Below are 17721 nucleotides of genomic sequence, written 5' to 3' on the forward strand. Positions count from 1 at the left end.
AGTTAATTCCCCCAAACAGCAATAATACCCTGCTTTTGCAGAGGCCTTAAGGCAGCATGAGATTTTTAAGCATGAGCTTGCAAGGCAGCTCAGAATGCCAGCAATAATAGTATGTTTTAAAAAACTTACTACTGCGTTCTTAACTGTTTAGCATTTATTTCCTAAAGTGAGTCAAGGTCTGGTGTAATCCAAGCTAACGGTATTGTTGAAGAGGCCAAGAAAGGAAATAAATGGGCATGTCATGTTCCAACATAAATTCTCGCTCTGCAGGCAAACTGTTCCTTACTTCTCAAAGGGACAACGTTCCTTGCAGCTGGGAATCTTAACACATCTAAAATAGGGTCAAATACAATCAAGAATGTTTGTGATTTTTGTATTTTTCTAACTAGTTTACCTGAATGAGTTACAACGAAAGATCATTTTCATATTTTTGACCAAAGAGTTCTCTAGGGATAGTAAATTAAAAACCAGATACTGCTGACTTCTTAGGGGCAAAACTGGAGTAACTCAGGTTGAGTGCCTGAGTTGAACATATGCACACCAGATTCTCCAGGCAATGGCAACCACTCTCGTATGGTTTGAATGCTCTGTCTTGCACTGGGTCCTGCTGCTTGTTATTACACTGAAAATGAAGGGGAGACAGAAATTAAGAAAAAGGACGCGTGGGGAGAATGCCATTATCACCCCTCTTTGAGCACTCGGTACTTTTTGAAAGCAAACCAAATACACTCATAATTAATTGTAGACTTAGGACCTTCCTTAAGGTTTGAAAGTTTGAAAACCACACTCCATGTCCTTTATTCTGGTTCATCAATGTTGACACCAGTCACAGACACTCAAGAACAGCAGTTTTGTAACCCATCACGATCAAAATTACTCATGAACATTAACCAACCTTCTCTTCCAGTCGTTAGTCTGATGTTGCTCCATGACCATTTCTCTTACGGTTCTAGGCTTCAGAGCAAGACCACTTCTCAGCCGCAATCACCCAGAGCACATGGACGGAAGAAAGCCGGGCTGCTGGGCTGGTTTGAATCACGTGGAGCCCTGGCAAGACCAGTGTGCTGCTCAGCTTGTGCAGAGCAGGACTTCAGACCATGGGAGAACTTAGTGGTAACCACCATTAAGATGACTAAGGACTTTGGACACCCCGGGGCTAGACAGCAACAAAGCAGGAATAGAGCAGGTTTTGACTTGTATCCTAAGCCTAAATGATTAAATCTTCCTTTGGGTCTGAACTTGAATTCTGAATTTCTAAGTGACATTTTCTGACCTTTTTTAAAAGCTCAAGCATCATTTCAAAATGAATATTTCATGAATTCTTTTACTCATTATGGAATATATGAAATCTGATCAAGCAGTGAATACTTTCCTAAGTGGTAAATCGAATTCCAACAATGGCATTTTCAAAAAGCTGAGCTCCTTGGAATGTTTTAAGGATTTGTTTATATTACGCTTCAACTCCTTAAGAGGTACTTATGGAAAGTAAGGACAAGAGAGCTACAAATAAAGCACAAATAAATTCAGAAATAAAAGCCCATAATTTCACTATTTCTAATGTGGCTTTACTTCCTTTCAATGACAGCAGGATAATTAAAATATACGTATTGCTGTGTAAACATGCATATTTGTACAGATGTCAGCAAACGGGAGAGTAGCAATTGGACTTTATAAGACAGAACAGTTGGTCCCCAACTCGTATTGGGGACCTGCTAGTGCTTTGCCTCTTAACTCTTGTTCTTTCTCACTGAAAATGGGGAAGATGAGGATGTTATTACCTGCTTGCTTTGGCACAAGCTAGAAACACTTTACTCCAATTTTTATCCTTTTAATTGCTTGAGTTAACTGCATCCCAGAAAAAAAAAAAACAAGGCTTGAGGGCTATCCAAATTCTGCAACAAACCATGCAAAACTAAGTAGATGCTTTGCATTCCCTATTTTTCTTCAGACCTTACTGAGTGAGCAGGTCTAGGAAACTTTGGTTTGTTAATTACCTTTTATCTATGAAGACCTTACTGTGTTTGCAGATCATGTTACAGAAATTAAAGTGATAGGTAAGGCTGAGAACTGTCCCCTTGCATTCTCAATATCAGTCTTCTGAAATTTTCCAAAGTTTCCTTTTAAATGGAAGTTTCCCCATGGCCAGTTTCAACCATGTGTTGAAGTTCAAAGACTGAATAAGGAAATTCCTTTATCTGTTCTAGATTTATAGAGATGAGGGGTAAATATTTATTGAGACATATCGTTTATTTTGACCTATTTCAAACTACCATAAAGTAACATCTTAAGATTAGCTCCCAAATTCAGTCATTACCTGTGTGTTTATTGCTTGCTTTTTAGGTCAATGGAAATTTTCTAAACCAGAATAAAACCAAACTTCACCCCTAAATATTAAACATCGGCACGGACTTTAAATGACTGATAGACTATTTGCAAAATTGTATCAGCAATTTTATAAATATCTAAGTTTTCCACTTTCTGCTCACATACATGATATATGCCAGTCGAGTTCCAAAATGTTCATAATTGTTTTTCACATGACAGACATGAAGGTAAATTTGTGGTGAAATAGCAAAGCAAGAAAGGACTTTTTCTTGCAAATAGCAAACCTTCCCTGTCTGCACAATTCTTTAAATGAAAGACACTACTATTTTTCCTTTGCGCATAGGCAGGTACATCAGGGCATCAAGGGCTAAAACCTTCTTCCAGCATTAGCATCATCTGATGCAAGTTGTGCTCATGGACAGGCTGTCCAAGTGAATCCAACCTTCTCCTGAAAGTGTGGGTCACCGTTAGTAGCCTGCAGTTCATAGAGGCTCAGCATGGGCAGGCAGGGCAAAATTCAACACTGTGTTACCAAATGTGATAACAGGTAAAAGCAGAAGTTTGAAATATATAAGGAATTACGTATTCTAGAATACAAACCACATGTAAGGAAATTAATCCCCTTTTATTTATCACTCATTAAATGGTATCTCAAACACTGCATCCAATTTAGAGACCCCCTCCAGTCCACGAAAGACGTTAATATGTGAGTTCAGCAGCAGGCCGCCAACGTGGTTGGGGCTGGAGCACTTGCTCCATCAGGAGAGGCTGAAGGAGCTGGGCTTGTTCAGCCTGGGGAAGGGATGGCTTTGGGGACACCTAAGAGCAGTCTGCCAGGGTCTATGAGGAAGCTGCCGAGAGGATGGAGCTGGGATATTCCCAAGGGTGCGTAGCTGGAGGAGAAGAGACAGCGGACAAGAGAGAGTCCAACTGCATGTCATAAAAAACTCCTTCATCATGAGGACAGTCAAGCCCTGGAGCAGGTTGCCCATGGAGGCTGTGCAGTGTCTGTCTCGGGAGGTTTTTACGACCCAACTGGATAACGCCCTGAGCAAGCTGGTGTGATCTCATAGCTGAACCTGGTTTCAGCTCCAGTCAGACTGGATGGCCTCTCAGGGTCCCTTCCAACCTGACTTGTTCCATTAAGAATTATTTTTCCTAGGCCAGTGTATCCACAGAAGAACTGTTGCACAAAGTCACACAGGCAAATGCTGATTTCTTTTGCTCAGATATAGCTGCAAAGTTTCGTTGTTTGCAACTGTCAGTTTTCGTTGATGAGATGCTATCACCATCAGCATAATGCTGCCTAGCAACTTATCCCAAGTAATAAGTATAACTGGGGTGGAAAAAGACAAAATGTGAAGAGTATTATTTGTAAGCACATTTTTATTCTTAAATTGATTTTTTTCCTTTTTTTTTTTTTTTTTTTTAAATGAGATACCAGCTGGCTGATTGCTATCAAAGACACTAGTCCTGCAAACACTAAAATTAGGTGCTTAAATTTACTGGAATTGCTAATGCTGATAATGCACATATGTAAGCGCTGGCAGGACTGCATCCATAATCCTAAAGCCAGCTCCCTAACTGGCTTATTACTTTTTGTTGTAAACGTCAAACAGATAAAATCTGAAGGAACCTAATACAATTTATGCCATACGCTTTCCTTCTGCTTTCCCGGGGTATTTTGCTAACGGTTTTGTTTTTCAAATCCTATTCCATGTCTTTAATGCCATCATAGCAACAACTGCATTTATAGGATTACATCTTTAATTTTGCTAATTTTGCAAGCTCCGGAAGGCTATGGGCTCACATTATTTCCAATCAACTGGTACCATGTAAAGACAAAGTATGATTTTCAAATGTTTACCTTTTTTTTTGTCAAAGAAGATAAAATACAGACCGGAACACGGAATTATAGAATGGTTCGGGTCGGAAAGGACCTTCAATATCATCTAGTTCCAACCCCCTGCCATGGGCAGGGACACCTCCCACTAGACCAGGCTGCTCAAAGCCCCATCCAGCCTGGCCTTGAACACGGTGAATTCATTTATGGAAACCATTTTCCAAGTATTTATTACTTTATTTATTTATTCATTTATTTGCGGTATCTCTTAACAAAAGGTGATGCTATTTTATGGGTTTATTTCACCGCAGAGCTCAAGACTGAGCTTTTCTTTGTCTCTTCAGTAGTTTGAAAATTAACCAGACCTAATTAAGGCTGATGCTACCAGTGAAGTAAACGCTCTGCGGTGGCAAAGAATGCACAAGTACTAAAAAAGCCTTGAGATGCACAAAATAAGATACCACAATAAGAAAACCGTCCTAGCACTTGACCAACGTGAGGAGAAAAAAAAAGAAAACAAACCCCCAAATGAAACCCTACTGATGGTCGGCGGTGCCTGCTCACCCTCGGCGGGGCTAACTAACCTCCCCGTGGGCTCCTCCTCACTCCGCGGGCCACTTGCCCATTTCGGGTCTCAGCCAGCCCAGCTCAAAGCCGCCGCGGGACCGTTTTGCGTGAGGGGATCGCCATGGGCTTCCCCCTCCCCACCCGGCCCCCCAAGCCGTTAAACCGTATTTCTTCACAACCGTGAGGCTTTAGCAACTCGAGGGTGGTGGTTGTTTTATTTTATTATTATTGTATTTTTAACGTGCCTGTGTGCGGTCGGTACCGTCTCCTCCTCACCCGCTCCCTCCCCACCCCTCCACCCCCACCCCTCCCCGTCCCCGCGGCCGCCCGCCGCCGTTGCCGAGAGACCGAGCGCGGCCGCCGCCGCCGGGCGGGCCCCGTCGCCCCGATCCACCGCGGGGAGGAGGAGGCAGGCGCGCACACACACACACACATCCCCCTAAACACCTCAACACACCGGCGGGGGCCGGCGGCGGCCCCCTCCCGACCGCACCATGAAGGGAGATGCTGGCGGTAGGTCGGCGGCGCCGGGCGCGGACCCTGCTGCGCGGCGCTCGGCTCGGGACGCGGTGGGCCCCGGCTCCTCCCCGCCCCCTTTCCCGCCCCGGCCCCCTCTATCGCCGGCGACCGCCGTGGCTCTCCCGGTGGTGCACGGTGAGGGGACGGGCGCAGCAAGAGGCCTGGCCGGCTCCGCCGGGAGCGGGGCGGGGGGGGTGATGAGAGGGAGCAGGGGCGGCGGCGGCCTTCTCATCGCCCGCCCCCACCGTCCTCTCCCGCGGTGGGAAGGGGCGCTCCGGGCCGGCCTCTGGGCCTGCCCCCGCCGCCTCTTTCAGCATCCCTCAGTGGGGCGAAAACGTGCCTCGCCTCGTTACTGAGGCAGAGCAGGGCCTGTGGGGCGAAGAGGCCTCTTACCCTTATCATAGTGCGGGGGGTGCACTCATTTTAACGAGGGGGTGGTGGTGCTTGGAGGGGCCGAGGCCATGTGGGAAGCTGCCTCCCCCCCCCGCCCCGGGAGGTTGCGCCTGGTTGGCAGGGGCTGTCGTGGTTGGAGAGAGCGCAAACCTAGGCCTGAGGTCAGTCATCCTTGGCCTGCCATTTCAGGGGCCTCAACGCTGTTCATTGAGTGGGGAGAGAGGTGCTTAACGTTATTTTTGTGTTGTTTTGTTTGCTTTGGCATCTTTTTATTGTAGCACTCCCGCACATGACAGAACAGTCCCGCACGTTTCTGGGAAGCATGGAGGTTTCTGATGGCCTTTCCGTGCAGATGTAGCTTTTAAGTCAGCTGTGATTTGGTTGGTTACCCCTTGTTGCTTTCTGAGTCACACATAAAGGAGATATTCAAAGTGAGAAAATACTAACTAAATGCTATTTGAGCTTTTCGGGGTTTTGTCGCAAGCATCTTCAATTTCCTGTTTCATTTCATTGCCCCTTTTGCTTTTCATTTCCTTCCTCAGCAGCTGCATCCCACCTGCCCTCTAAGTGACCAACAGAGAAACAATACATATTAATAGTGAGCTAAGTTTTGCTGCATAAATCACAAAGTTAAGAAACTTTAATGGAGGGAGAAAAAATTTACATTTCTTTGAGTTGTTCTTACTGACTCCCAGAAGACTCCAGCTCTCTGCAAGTTCATGCCTATACCTTTGGAGGCTTTTAGGAACAGTTGGGGGAATTTTTGTTCAACCGGTTGAGCCTGATACTGTGTTTTAAAATGAAATTTTAAAGCCCTAACAATCAGCATGTCATTCGTGCTTTAGAAATGTAGAGCCATAGTCTTTTTGTTTGATGTGTCTGGTTTTTTTTTAATCTGAAATTTGGCCCATTGCAGTTCATTCCCATTTAAGCTATACCTCCTGGAAATACACCTTACTCTGTTTTGACTTATTTCCAGCTTCTGGATGTTGCTGGTACGGTGAACACTATGTAGACCTATGTGGCATTCATCCAGCCCAGGTCTTGAGTCACAGAGGTTTCAGGTCTTAAACCTTCGCCACAGGAGATGAGCAGTATCAAGCTGTGTTGTAGGGAGTAAAGGGCTGCTGGACCAAGCTCTGGGAGAGGTGGAGAGTCTCAGATTTCCATGGATAAGAATGTCTTCTTAAGGCATAAGTATCTCATGATGAGATAGAACTGTTAATGTCTCCTGGGGATTTGGGTTTCCTCCCCACTGTCCTAGGTATTTAGGAATTCAGGCAGTTGAAAACAAGATTTTTGATGTAACAAGATTTTTGATGTGTTTATGAGTAAAATAGAGGTGTTGCATTCACAAATTATTTTTACTGTGTTACTAATAGAATACTTCCATCGTTGGAAAATGACTTGGAAGTCCTGTAGAGTTTGAGCATGAAATCTTTTTGGAGGTAAAGAGCAAAGTCAGCCTAATGTGGCCATTGTGAGTTGAATCATATTTTATTTCCCTTTCAGTCTTTTTCTATTTACCCTTTCTTTAACTCCGTAGCCTCTTTTATTTCATTTGAAGTTTGCTGTATTGGTTAAGTACTGATAAGTGTCTTGCTTTGGGAGACACCACTTCTAGACTACAATTGCAAATTGTCTTAGTTCTACTAGGTAATTTCTTTTTCTTTTTCTTTTCTTTATTTTCTGTGATATTTTTATCTTTCATTTCTTTTTTTTTTTTCCCCACCATGGGGACAATCAAGCAGTGGAACAAAATGCTCAAAGAAATTTTACAGTCTCCATTGTTGGAGGTTTTCAAGACCAGACTGGAGTAACCTGAGTAAACTGCAACTCTGACACCAGAGTCGACCCTGTTTGAGAGGAGATTGGACTAGAGACCTGCTGAGGTCCTTCCACCCCGTGTTCGCTTCTGATTCTGTGATCTCAGTTTTCCATTTATTTTTTTCCCCAAAATAAAGGCGTTGGGTTTGGCCTTTCTTCCTGGTGCATTACATTAAATCATTGTGTTTATGAAGGTGGTAGTACAGTAGCAAAGGTTATGGCTGCAACTTCTAGGAACTGCCCCGCAGCAATGAGAATGGGTATGGCATGTTTTAAAGGAAAGATAAGAGAATAAGAAGGAAGAGTCCTAATTTTGTTTTCAGGATTTCAAGTTTGAAATATATTGGTGTTAACTGTTTCACTGGCAATTCCTTAAATGATGGCAAGTGATTAATTTGGGAAGATGATCTAGAATAGTCAAATTTCTTAAATAATTATTTTAGCAAAAGTTTTAACAATGCTAAAAGAATATAACCAGTATTTATTTTAATTTTTAATGTATTTCAATTTAAATTATGAAAAGATGTGTATACAAGGTTCTAGGCACACTAACATGTAATTAGTGGTTCAACAAAATCCCAGCAACATTAAAATAATCACTTAAGCAGGCATGCTGCCAGCCATCTGCCTACAGAGAAGCTCCTTTCCACCCCTGCGTCATTCTGGGAAGGATGCCCTCAACCCTTTCCTTAAAACACTGAAAAAATAGATCTGCACTATTCATAGCAGGTTACTGGGGTATTTTAGAGAGCGGATGGGGTGCTCCCTGAATCCTCTCAAAGAATGACCTGCTTCTTCCTGCCCCCTTTCACGGAGGGCTACAACACAATTTTGACCTGAAGATGAGTAGACCACAAAAACAAGTTCCAGAATATCGCTCTCGTATTTTTCCTGACATGATTCTTACTAAGCATCTTGCTGCACATCTTTGTCGGCTATGGGCTTTTAAGGATTTCATATAGACCAAACTGCAGTAGACTAATCTTAGGGCAAGCACAGTCAAAGTGAACTTTTGAAGAAATCTGGCTGTTAAATCATGCTATGTATCCATAAAGGGAATACATTGCCATCAGTATATTCTCTACATATAATTACTGTTCATTCAGTGTCCATCATTAAATTTTAATATTTTCATCAGCCATTCTGAGAGAGTAATATCTAAGGGTATATTTAAATAGCAGGGCTTGGAAAGCTGTCCTGTTGTCCGGTCATGCCAATGGACAACATGTTGGAGGGAGACAGAGGGTGCTCGCCGCTCTCGTGCTTTGGTTTCCACTGAAAGAAAAAAATGGTTACTTGTGCAGGAAAGTAGCCACTTCACGCTCAGTTGTGTCTCTCCTTTCCGGATACTTGGGGAGCTTGGACTGTGAAATGTGAGAGAGTGCCTACTCTTTACTAGAGAAGTAGCTTTTGAGTACCTTGGTCTTTGCTTTGTGTGTAAAAGAAGTGGTGTGGTGGAATGTGCCATGGTGTGGTCTAACAGTACCATTTGAAAAATCATCTTCAGTTGTTTTTTCCTTTCACTCAATCCAATTTCTCAATTGAAAAATGTCAAAAATCAAACCGATTTTATTTAAAATTATTAAGTTCATTATCTGGCTGCATCATGGCACCATGTATATGCATAGCTTCTTCAAAATTGCATCTTCCGAATGTTAGAAGCCTTATAGTAAAAAGGACTTGTGTTATGACATTATGTGATAATAGTGGTAGGCTGTATATCAGGCTCACATGAGATCTGCCTTTGTATGAAATGTGATATTTGATTCTGTCTGCTGAGCAGGTCTGAATTATTTTGGCTAGGTCTGAGAGGAAGAATTTACATTTAAGAAATAAATATTGTGTAAGCATTGTCCTTAGCCGATAATAAGACAACGGAGATGTATTGGGAGCAACGAGCTAAAGTCTGGAAACCTTTCTGTTTTCAGACAAGATGTTGTTACGCTGGCAGCCTTAGGAAATTGTTAAACCTTCCTCAACTCATGAACCCCAGTCCAGTATTTTTGACCTGGGCTCCTGTTAGTAAGTACCAGCTGTTCTTTCCTACCTGTATCCAAATTATTTGAAAATGTGAATGTAGCTCATTTTTAGGGTATTCCCTTCAATATACCTTCTTTGTGAAGAATCTTGTTTGATTTTAATAAATACTTAAGCTCCATCAACTGTTAGCAGTATACTGTGTTCAAAATAACAAAGAGATCTTTTAGGACATATTATCAGATGCAATAACAATACCACACAGAGAGAAAAGGTACTGAAATAAGTTTTTCCTTGAAACTAGTTAGGAGTTAGTAACACCCATAGTGGCATGTGCCATGTGATTGTATCCATTGGAATTCTGTCTTTACCCTTCTCAAATTAAGTATATCTGTACTGTCATGTACATAACTTGCCCACTTCAAATATTTTGCTACATGAAAACAATACTGAAATGCTGTTCACCTGTAACTGCACCCAAAAGCAGGGATGGAAGAACGTGGGGATGGAGGGAGCAGGCAATAGAGAAACAGCAACAGTTTGCTAAGAGGGAAAGGAGAAGGCTATTGAGATGAAAGAATGAGAACTTAGATTTTTCTTATAGCCGTATATTGCATACTGTGGTTAAGAGCAATTTCTTCTTCAAGGTAGCCTTTTGTTTGATTTGGGTTTTTTTAATGTATAATATGGAAATGGTGATTTGTCATCATGCTATATGTATGGGTGTTCACGTCCTTTTCCTGTCACTCATTTTAGCTTTCACAGGTAATAACAGGTTCAAAGATAATTATTCTCTTGGAAGTGTGTGTGCCACTTTGTGTGTCCCAGCTCTGGGAAAAGTTGGAAGGGAGCTGACATTTTCAAAGAAGAGAGAATTGGTGTTGAAGAGAATGCTTTTAGGTGGCCAGCCCTGGTAGGACGTTCGGTGCTCACATGATCTCAGGTGACAAAGTCAATAGACAGTGAGAAAGACATATGTTGGAAGCCAGACATTGCTGATTCTGAGGATTTTTCTGTTTTTTAATCTCTCTCCATAAGTCGTAGGTAGGAATATCTGCTTTATTTTCCTGTTTATTTTTCTGTGAAGTCATTTTTCAGCTGCTTTCTTTGTGTACCAGAGCATTTATAAGCATGTTTTCCTGACTTTGTGATAGAGATTTCTTGAGCAGATTATGCTGTAAACGGTGAGCTTGGTTTATAAATGAGACACAGATTTCTCAGCTTTTGATGTGTAAGATCAGCCGCTTTTTTAAATTTGTCTTTTGATTTTTGTAGGAAGTGCAACCTTCCATCATCAGGAGTGTCTTGTAGTTAGCGTGGATATCACAAACTGGGATTAGACCTTCTTCAGATTTTTTTTCCCAAGTGCACAGTGGGTCTTAACTTCTCCAGCTATTGCGGTATTATACTTCAGTTTCATCAGAAGCTGCAAATTTAGTGGTTGGTGGGGGTTTTAGACAGTGTAGCGGTTGCTGAACATATGTGCAAGTTCAGGGAGAGAGAGGGATAGAAAAGGCTGACCAAAAGGATCTGAAGGGGCTCAGAGTGTGAGTAATTTTCTTTTTAGTTTTCTTCCTTTGTCTTTTGTCTTTGCTTCTAAAAATAGAGGAGAGATTTAAAAGCAGAGACACTGCATTCCTCCCAGAGAAAGTTGATACCTGCGCTGTGGATTTTCATTACTACTGTAAAGAAAATACTGCAAAGAAATGTGTAGTGGAAATAGCCCCAAAACTCTGTGATATTTTCGTCTCTCAAAACCTCTCCTTGCCTGCACCCAATATTTCTTAAAAACTCTGGAGCTAGAAATATATCCTAGAGAGTGTATTAAGCTTTTCATGTTAATAACAGGTTGTGATCAAAGAAAGACTTAATGATGTGTGTCGGAATCAATGTGGGAACTGCAGGAGTGGGTTTGTAGTTGGGGTTGGGGAGGACTGCAGCCTCCCCATTAGCACAGCTTGGTGTGGCGCTCACTGCGTGTCACACGCTGTAAGGAGTCGGTGCACAGCTCCTTTCCTCCTCTTTATCTTTCAGCTGGTTCCCCCTTGCAGAAACAGGTGCAAAAGCGATTGTAATCCAAGAGTTAAAATTCTTTACACACATGGCAGAGTCCCGAGGCTGCAGCGGGTTTTGAGTTGCTCTACAGAAGAGACGCATGTAAGAGCCTGTGTGTTCCCTGGAAAAATAAAAGTAGTGAGAACAACAAAAAATTGCATAAAAGCTTGAGAGCTATTGTGCTATACTTTGAATAATCTTGCTAAAGACCATTTCCAGAAGATTCTTGGCTTCTGGTCTTTTTTCTGCATTTTTTTGTGGGCTTTTCTGCTCATTTCAAGTAAGTAAACAAGCTAGTTCTTATATTCCATAAACATTTCCTCCCTTCCATTGGATTTATATACACGGCGATCTGTTTATTCAGGGCCTCCTCTTAAAAATAAGAATTCTGATCTCTTTAGTCACAACGTTTAAGTACATGAACTGAATCCATTATGGACATCTGAAGTTCATGATATTTTCTGTGTCAGAATAAATTAAAAAAAAAAAAAAAGAGGCACTGGGTAACAGCGTAAATGGGAGTTTCATTAGAAGGATATGGTTAATCTTCCTACACATCAGATGTATAAATAAGCACTACAGAGAAAAGCATAAAAATAACAGAGCCTCTCTAATAGGCAGTTAGTAATTATGTACTTTCTTCCCCAAATGGCCATAGCTTGTTATTTAGAGTGTCATTTATTAAAAAAAAATCAGTAATGGCTTGTCAGTGTTTCATATCCTGAGCCTTTTCTCATATTTATTGATTGTACTTATCTTACTGACCTCTATTTATTGGTACATGTTTTCTTAAGAGTTTACTAGGAGTACTGTCATAGCCATTACCAGAAACAGTAAAGATAAAATTATTATTTTGCTAATTCACTGATTAGGTTTTGAGTAACAGTTTCCAATAGAACATATTTGCAAGAAACATTTTAGAAAGTGCCTTCTTTTTTTTCCCCTAAGTTCTTAAGATATGCAGCTCCCAAGACATTGCAGTAAATTTCTTATCACTGTGCTAAATGTAGCCATTTCAAGGCTTCACGACCTCAAAAAGTACACCAACATCTCTGAGGCTTCAAGCGTTTCTAGTTATGCTTTGGTCCAAGCAGAGAAAATAGGTCAATACATTAGGCTTAGAAATAAATAGGAGAAAGTAGGAAAAATTGCTAAGAGGAGGAAGTGGTGAATTCAGTTATAAGAAAGAAGTTGGAAAGAAGCTTGAGCATGAGGATTAAGAGAACATACAACTTGTATGGATATTATTTTGGTCTTCATTTGTTAGAGAAAGACTATTAATTTATAATGTTCCTTTTAAAACATTTGGATATTTTTAGTGACAGCTTAGCAGTTTCACTTGTGCGAAGCTTGCTGTGACTGACCAACACAAAGGTGTCAGAAGTTGTCCCATATTTGGTGCCTTTATATAATTTCTGTTTATTTTAAAAAATCAATTATTGCATAATGTCAGCTCCTCCAGCTGGGACCATCAGTCCAAGACCGTGACCCTGTTGCTTTATGGTCTATAAAAAGACAGACCAATGGTATAGACTTGGTTTTTAAATATTAGACAGGAGATACGAGATAGGTGCGTATAGGCAAGAAAACACAAGGTCATACTAACATCATGATCAGGAGTTTTATTTTAATGACAGATACAAAACAAGGTACTGGAAAAAGTTTGTAGAAGCTTGCAAGGAGCTCAGGTAGGGAGTTCATCATGTATGGAGAGACACCATGGGAGAAACCACAGAAGAACCCTCCTGAAAATGTAGCAAGGGAATTACAGAGATAGGAGCTGACCTCTTGAATCTGAACCAAGTAGGAGTAGACTCTGAGGGACTTGGAAGAAAATTAATAGGTTGTGTTTGCCATAATAGCTAAAAGAAGAGACAGCCAAGGATGTATAGCTGCATAGGGTTTGGACATGAAGCAGCAGCCTGTGTGATGAAAAGGCCGACTGAGACCCAGTATGTGGGCACTTCTGCAGTCCTGAGCCGCCAGCTAATTGAGGACAGTGTTTCTTGCATTCATGTTGCAGTCATCACTGTGGTACTTGGGCCTGTAATTACCAGGGCCTGTAGTGACATGACAAGGGAGCAACAGTTTTAAACTGAAAGATTTAGATTGGACATAAGCAAAAATTTTTTTATGATGGGAGTGGTGAGATACTGGAACAGGCTGCCCAGAGAAGTTGAGGATGCCCCATCATTGAGAGTGTTCAAGGACAGGTTGGACGGGGCTTTCAGCAACCTGATCTAGTGAAAGATGTCCCTCCCTATGGTAGGGGGAGGGGAGTAGATATCTTTAAAGGTCCCTTCCAACCAAAACCATTCTATGATTGTATTTTATACTAGCTTTGACAAACTTTTCAAAAGTTTACTGTCACCTACAAACCACACTTGACCCAGAGTAAAGGTGCAGAACAAGGTCCCAGGACCTACCTTTCCCCTTCTCCTTCACTTTCCTGAAAAATAATCCCTAAGGGATTGTATTTCATGAATGACAGCTCTGGTGCATGTCCTGTGCTCCCAGCTGGGCAGACTGTTCCTCCTTGGAGTGTGTCTTTGGGAAAATCAATAGTAAATTCTAGCCTTCCGCTCTTGTGGTGTATCTGCTAGTTGTGTCTCACATCGCTGAGCTTATAGAAGGCTCAGTCTGTGCCATCCACACAAGAATGTCCAGACTTGGCCTGACCTTGTGGAAACAACACATTTTCCTCAGAGTTTCCATGTGCCAACACAAGCCCCGGAGAGAGCCAACTAAATGGCTGTTGGATAGATAATTGCTAACATAAAAAAAAAGTGATAGAAAAATACATGTTAATAGTAGTATATAGCAAAAGGCTTTTCTGATTTCAGTAAAGAACATTAACATCTGTTGGCTGCTTAACATCGCCTGTTTGCCTTTGGCTTGTTGGGCTTTATCTTAGCCTAGTGTAATAAATGGAAATGTCACTATAAAATTAAATGGCTCCAGGTCAAATCCATCCAATGATTACTCTAGGTTTAAGTTCACAGCAATAGCATTCTTTCCATATTGCAAATTTTTCTGCCAATTGTTTGCATCGCGTACCTTTATGTAAATTTTTGTAAACTAACAAGAGTCATGTCAGTGATTTATATAGGCAAAGCTTTTTAATAAAATGAAGATCCTGTTAATCAGTAAGTACAAAAGCAGTTTGCATGAAAATAAAACCGCTTTAGGTTATTTATAAAACTGTTCAAAATGCATTATAAAATGGTTTTAGTGAATTAATGTCTTCTCTTTTTTTTTCTCCCCAAGGAGGTTTGGAGGTTTCATGATTATAGATAACAAAAGCTAACTTCAGGATGCTAAAAAGGAAACAAAGTTCAAGGGTGGAAGCCCAGCCAGTTACAGATTTCGGTCCTGATGAATCTTTGTCAGACAATGCAGATATTCTGTGGATTAACAAACCAGTAGGTATCTGTTTTCTGTAGTTACTAATTTTAAGTTAAATGTGGCTTGTATTGTTGAAACATGAATTCCACAAAAGATCCTGAAATAGGTGTTTGTCAGAAACAAGTATTGAGCTACAGTTGCTAATCTACCAGTTTGTTTTTTTCAAAAAGTCCAAAACTAAATAAAAAATGTTTCTTTTGGTTGTTGCAGACTGATGAGGATGATCAAATAGTGTTTGCCAACCAGTTCATCTACTGATTGTTTTTGAACAGCCATCGTTTCAGTGTCTCTGGTTCTTAACGTGTTTATTGAAATTAGAAGTTAAGTTCGTAAAATGAGCTTTTGAAAAGGATGTCAAAAGGAACGTTGCCAAAATAGTAGCCAGCAGTCATCACTTTTGACTTTCCAGTCTCCTTTTACATCACTTACTAATATAAAAGTGTATTTTGACTGGTTATTTTGAAGTACAGCTCACATTTTTTCTGGTATCATTTAAGCTACAACCTGCCTTAAGCAATAGAAAGGAGTAAAAGTGTCTGGCAGCTTGAAACTAGGGACAGCTTCTTTGGGAGTGGACTTATTAATAGAATGTGCAGTATTAAGAAAAAGCCTTTACCATGTAAATATGTTTATCATGATGAAATTGTTTATTCAGCAGTCGTGCATCCAAGATGTCTGTATTTTGAATGATTCATACTTTTGCAGAAAAGGCATTTTCGCATTTTCTTAAAGTGTATGAATTTTTACCTTGTAAAAGTCAAATATTCTGAAATAATACACGTTGTTAGCATTACATTCATTTAATGGAACTGCCATCCCATTGTGGTATGGATGCTAGATCCCCTCAGCTTTGCTGCTGAGTTTTAACACCTAAATCATTTACAAGACAACACCCGGGTATTAATTCGTGCAAAGTAATCTTAAATAGAATTTACATACTGACTGCTGTAATAAGCTCAAAATGTCGTTGCAGAAATATATATTGAGTTATTTACCTATGTTTTTGAGCACACTGTACATGACTTTTTGATGGAATAATTTTTTTCTTGTCATGCTGATGGACTAGTTGTATATTGCTTAGCATGTATAATATCAACATTTTACTGTGGCAGACAACATTTTTTGTATCAGCCACACTTTAATATTAATGTTAAATTTTTCAGTTGAAACAAGATTTAAAACAAAGTGGGTATTAATAAGACATAAGAGATCGTTCATCAGGTGCCTTCCACTTCCAAATTATTAATTTGGGCTTAGAGTAAGCAAATGATAGAGCTATTCACTTCAGGTCAAATATCATTACACTTAGGTGAGCGTACAGTGAGCATTAAATTAGGTGAGCGTTCTTAAGTCTTCTTGATATCAAAAGGTCTGAGGTGGTATAAATGAGCGTGGAATTTTTCCTCAGATGAAAAATTTCTGTAAATACACTTTACTTCAGTGCTTTTTGTTTGGATTATTTTTTTCTTGCTGAAGTGTCTTCTTTTACTTCTTGTTTTGATAGATACAACCTTACCAACTGATTCATTTCACTTGTCTGGCTTTAAGATGTTTCAATGGTGTTTTGATTTAAAAGAAAAAAAAATCCAACCTTAAGCCCCTGTGTTGATACATTCTACTTAGAAATAGACCTGTGTTAGACCTCTCGCTGTGACTGGCACTGAGTATCAGCTTTATTAATAATGATTTTAGTGAGACCGAGACCTATGTAGTCAGAGAAAGGAACTGTTCTCATATAGCAACAAAACTTGTTTGGAACAAAACTGAATCCTGATATTAAGAAGTAGCTTTCTGTGACGTGGTCTCTTTTATATTTATTCTTTTCATAAATGGAAGGATGCTTTTAATCCTCATGCCTCTTACATAATTTTTGGAATTGTAACCTGATTGAAAAATCAGTTCATCTAAATGCAGAACTAAAATTTTCCACAGATATTTTCATTTAATGTATTCGCCCAATTTGTAACATCAACTGATTCTACATATTGTCTGCACATAAATGTGACAAGTTGCCATTTTAAAAGAAATGGGATTACAAAAGCTGCAAAGTAGAAATGATAGAATCCTAATTCTCAGTTTCCTGGCTATTAATTCTTGGTTTCTGAATTATAGAACCTCCCAAATTAACTAATAAAATTATATATGTGTATATACACATATATGTGTGTGTGTGTGTGTGTGTATATCTCAAAATAAAGTCAGAAGGACTTAGTTTTGGATTAAGAACTTTAATATGTGGGTCATGATGTAAAAGAAAAATGCAAATGCGTGTTTACAAAAAGTGCCAGTACAAGTTGTGGAGGCTCAATATTTGAGCTTTTTTTGAACATCAAAGCAATCTCCCATTGTCTTGTTTTTTTTTTCAGTGGGTGCACTCTTTACTGCGAATCTGTGCCATCATCAGTGTTATTTCTGTTTGTATGAACACTCCAAAGACCTTTGAGCATTATCCACCTCTCCAATATGTGACATTTGCTCTTGATACTCTATTGATGTTTCTTTACACTGCAGAGATGATAGCAAAAATGCATATTCGTGGGATAGTTAAGGTAAGCATTTAAACAGTATTCTACATGTGCTTAAGAAAATTATCTGAATATATGCTGGTGACAGTTGATCTTTCTTTTTTAACTTCTCAGCTCTTTTTGCTTCGATGTTTTTAACTGCGTGCAACACCATTGCATATAAACTGAAAAGACAGATTGACAAAGGTGCAGCTGTACTGCACGTTTAATACCCCCCAAATATAACAGCAACATTCATAATAATGGTTTCCTGCTAAGGAAATAGGTAGTTTCATTGTATTAATA

At 40.1% G+C, this 17721-nt stretch overlaps 1 protein-coding gene across 3 annotated transcripts in view; it reads left to right on the top strand.

Moving 5' to 3' along the window:
- Window positions 1–5032: 5032 nt before the first annotated feature.
- Window positions 5033–17721, top strand: part of NALCN (sodium leak channel, non-selective) — a 232194-nt gene continuing 219505 nt past the window's right edge. Inside the window, exons 1-4 of one of the 3 annotated variants that reach the window (XM_074562155.1) lie at window positions 5033–5248; window positions 9403–9496; window positions 14774–14928; window positions 17278–17460. In XM_074562155.1, coding sequence (XP_074418256.1) covers window positions 14821–14928; window positions 17278–17460 — 291 coding nt within the window. In that variant the 5' untranslated portion in view covers window positions 5033–5248; window positions 9403–9496; window positions 14774–14820. Of the gene's footprint in view, window positions 5249–9402; window positions 9497–10978; window positions 10999–14773; window positions 14929–17277; window positions 17461–17721 lie in introns of those variants that run through there. The other 2 variants (XM_074562147.1, XM_074562164.1) reach the window with 2 other exon arrangements.

Source organism: Larus michahellis, chromosome 1, assembly GCF_964199755.1.
Source record: "Larus michahellis chromosome 1, bLarMic1.1, whole genome shotgun sequence".
NCBI classification, from domain to species: domain Eukaryota; kingdom Metazoa; phylum Chordata; class Aves; order Charadriiformes; family Laridae; genus Larus; species Larus michahellis.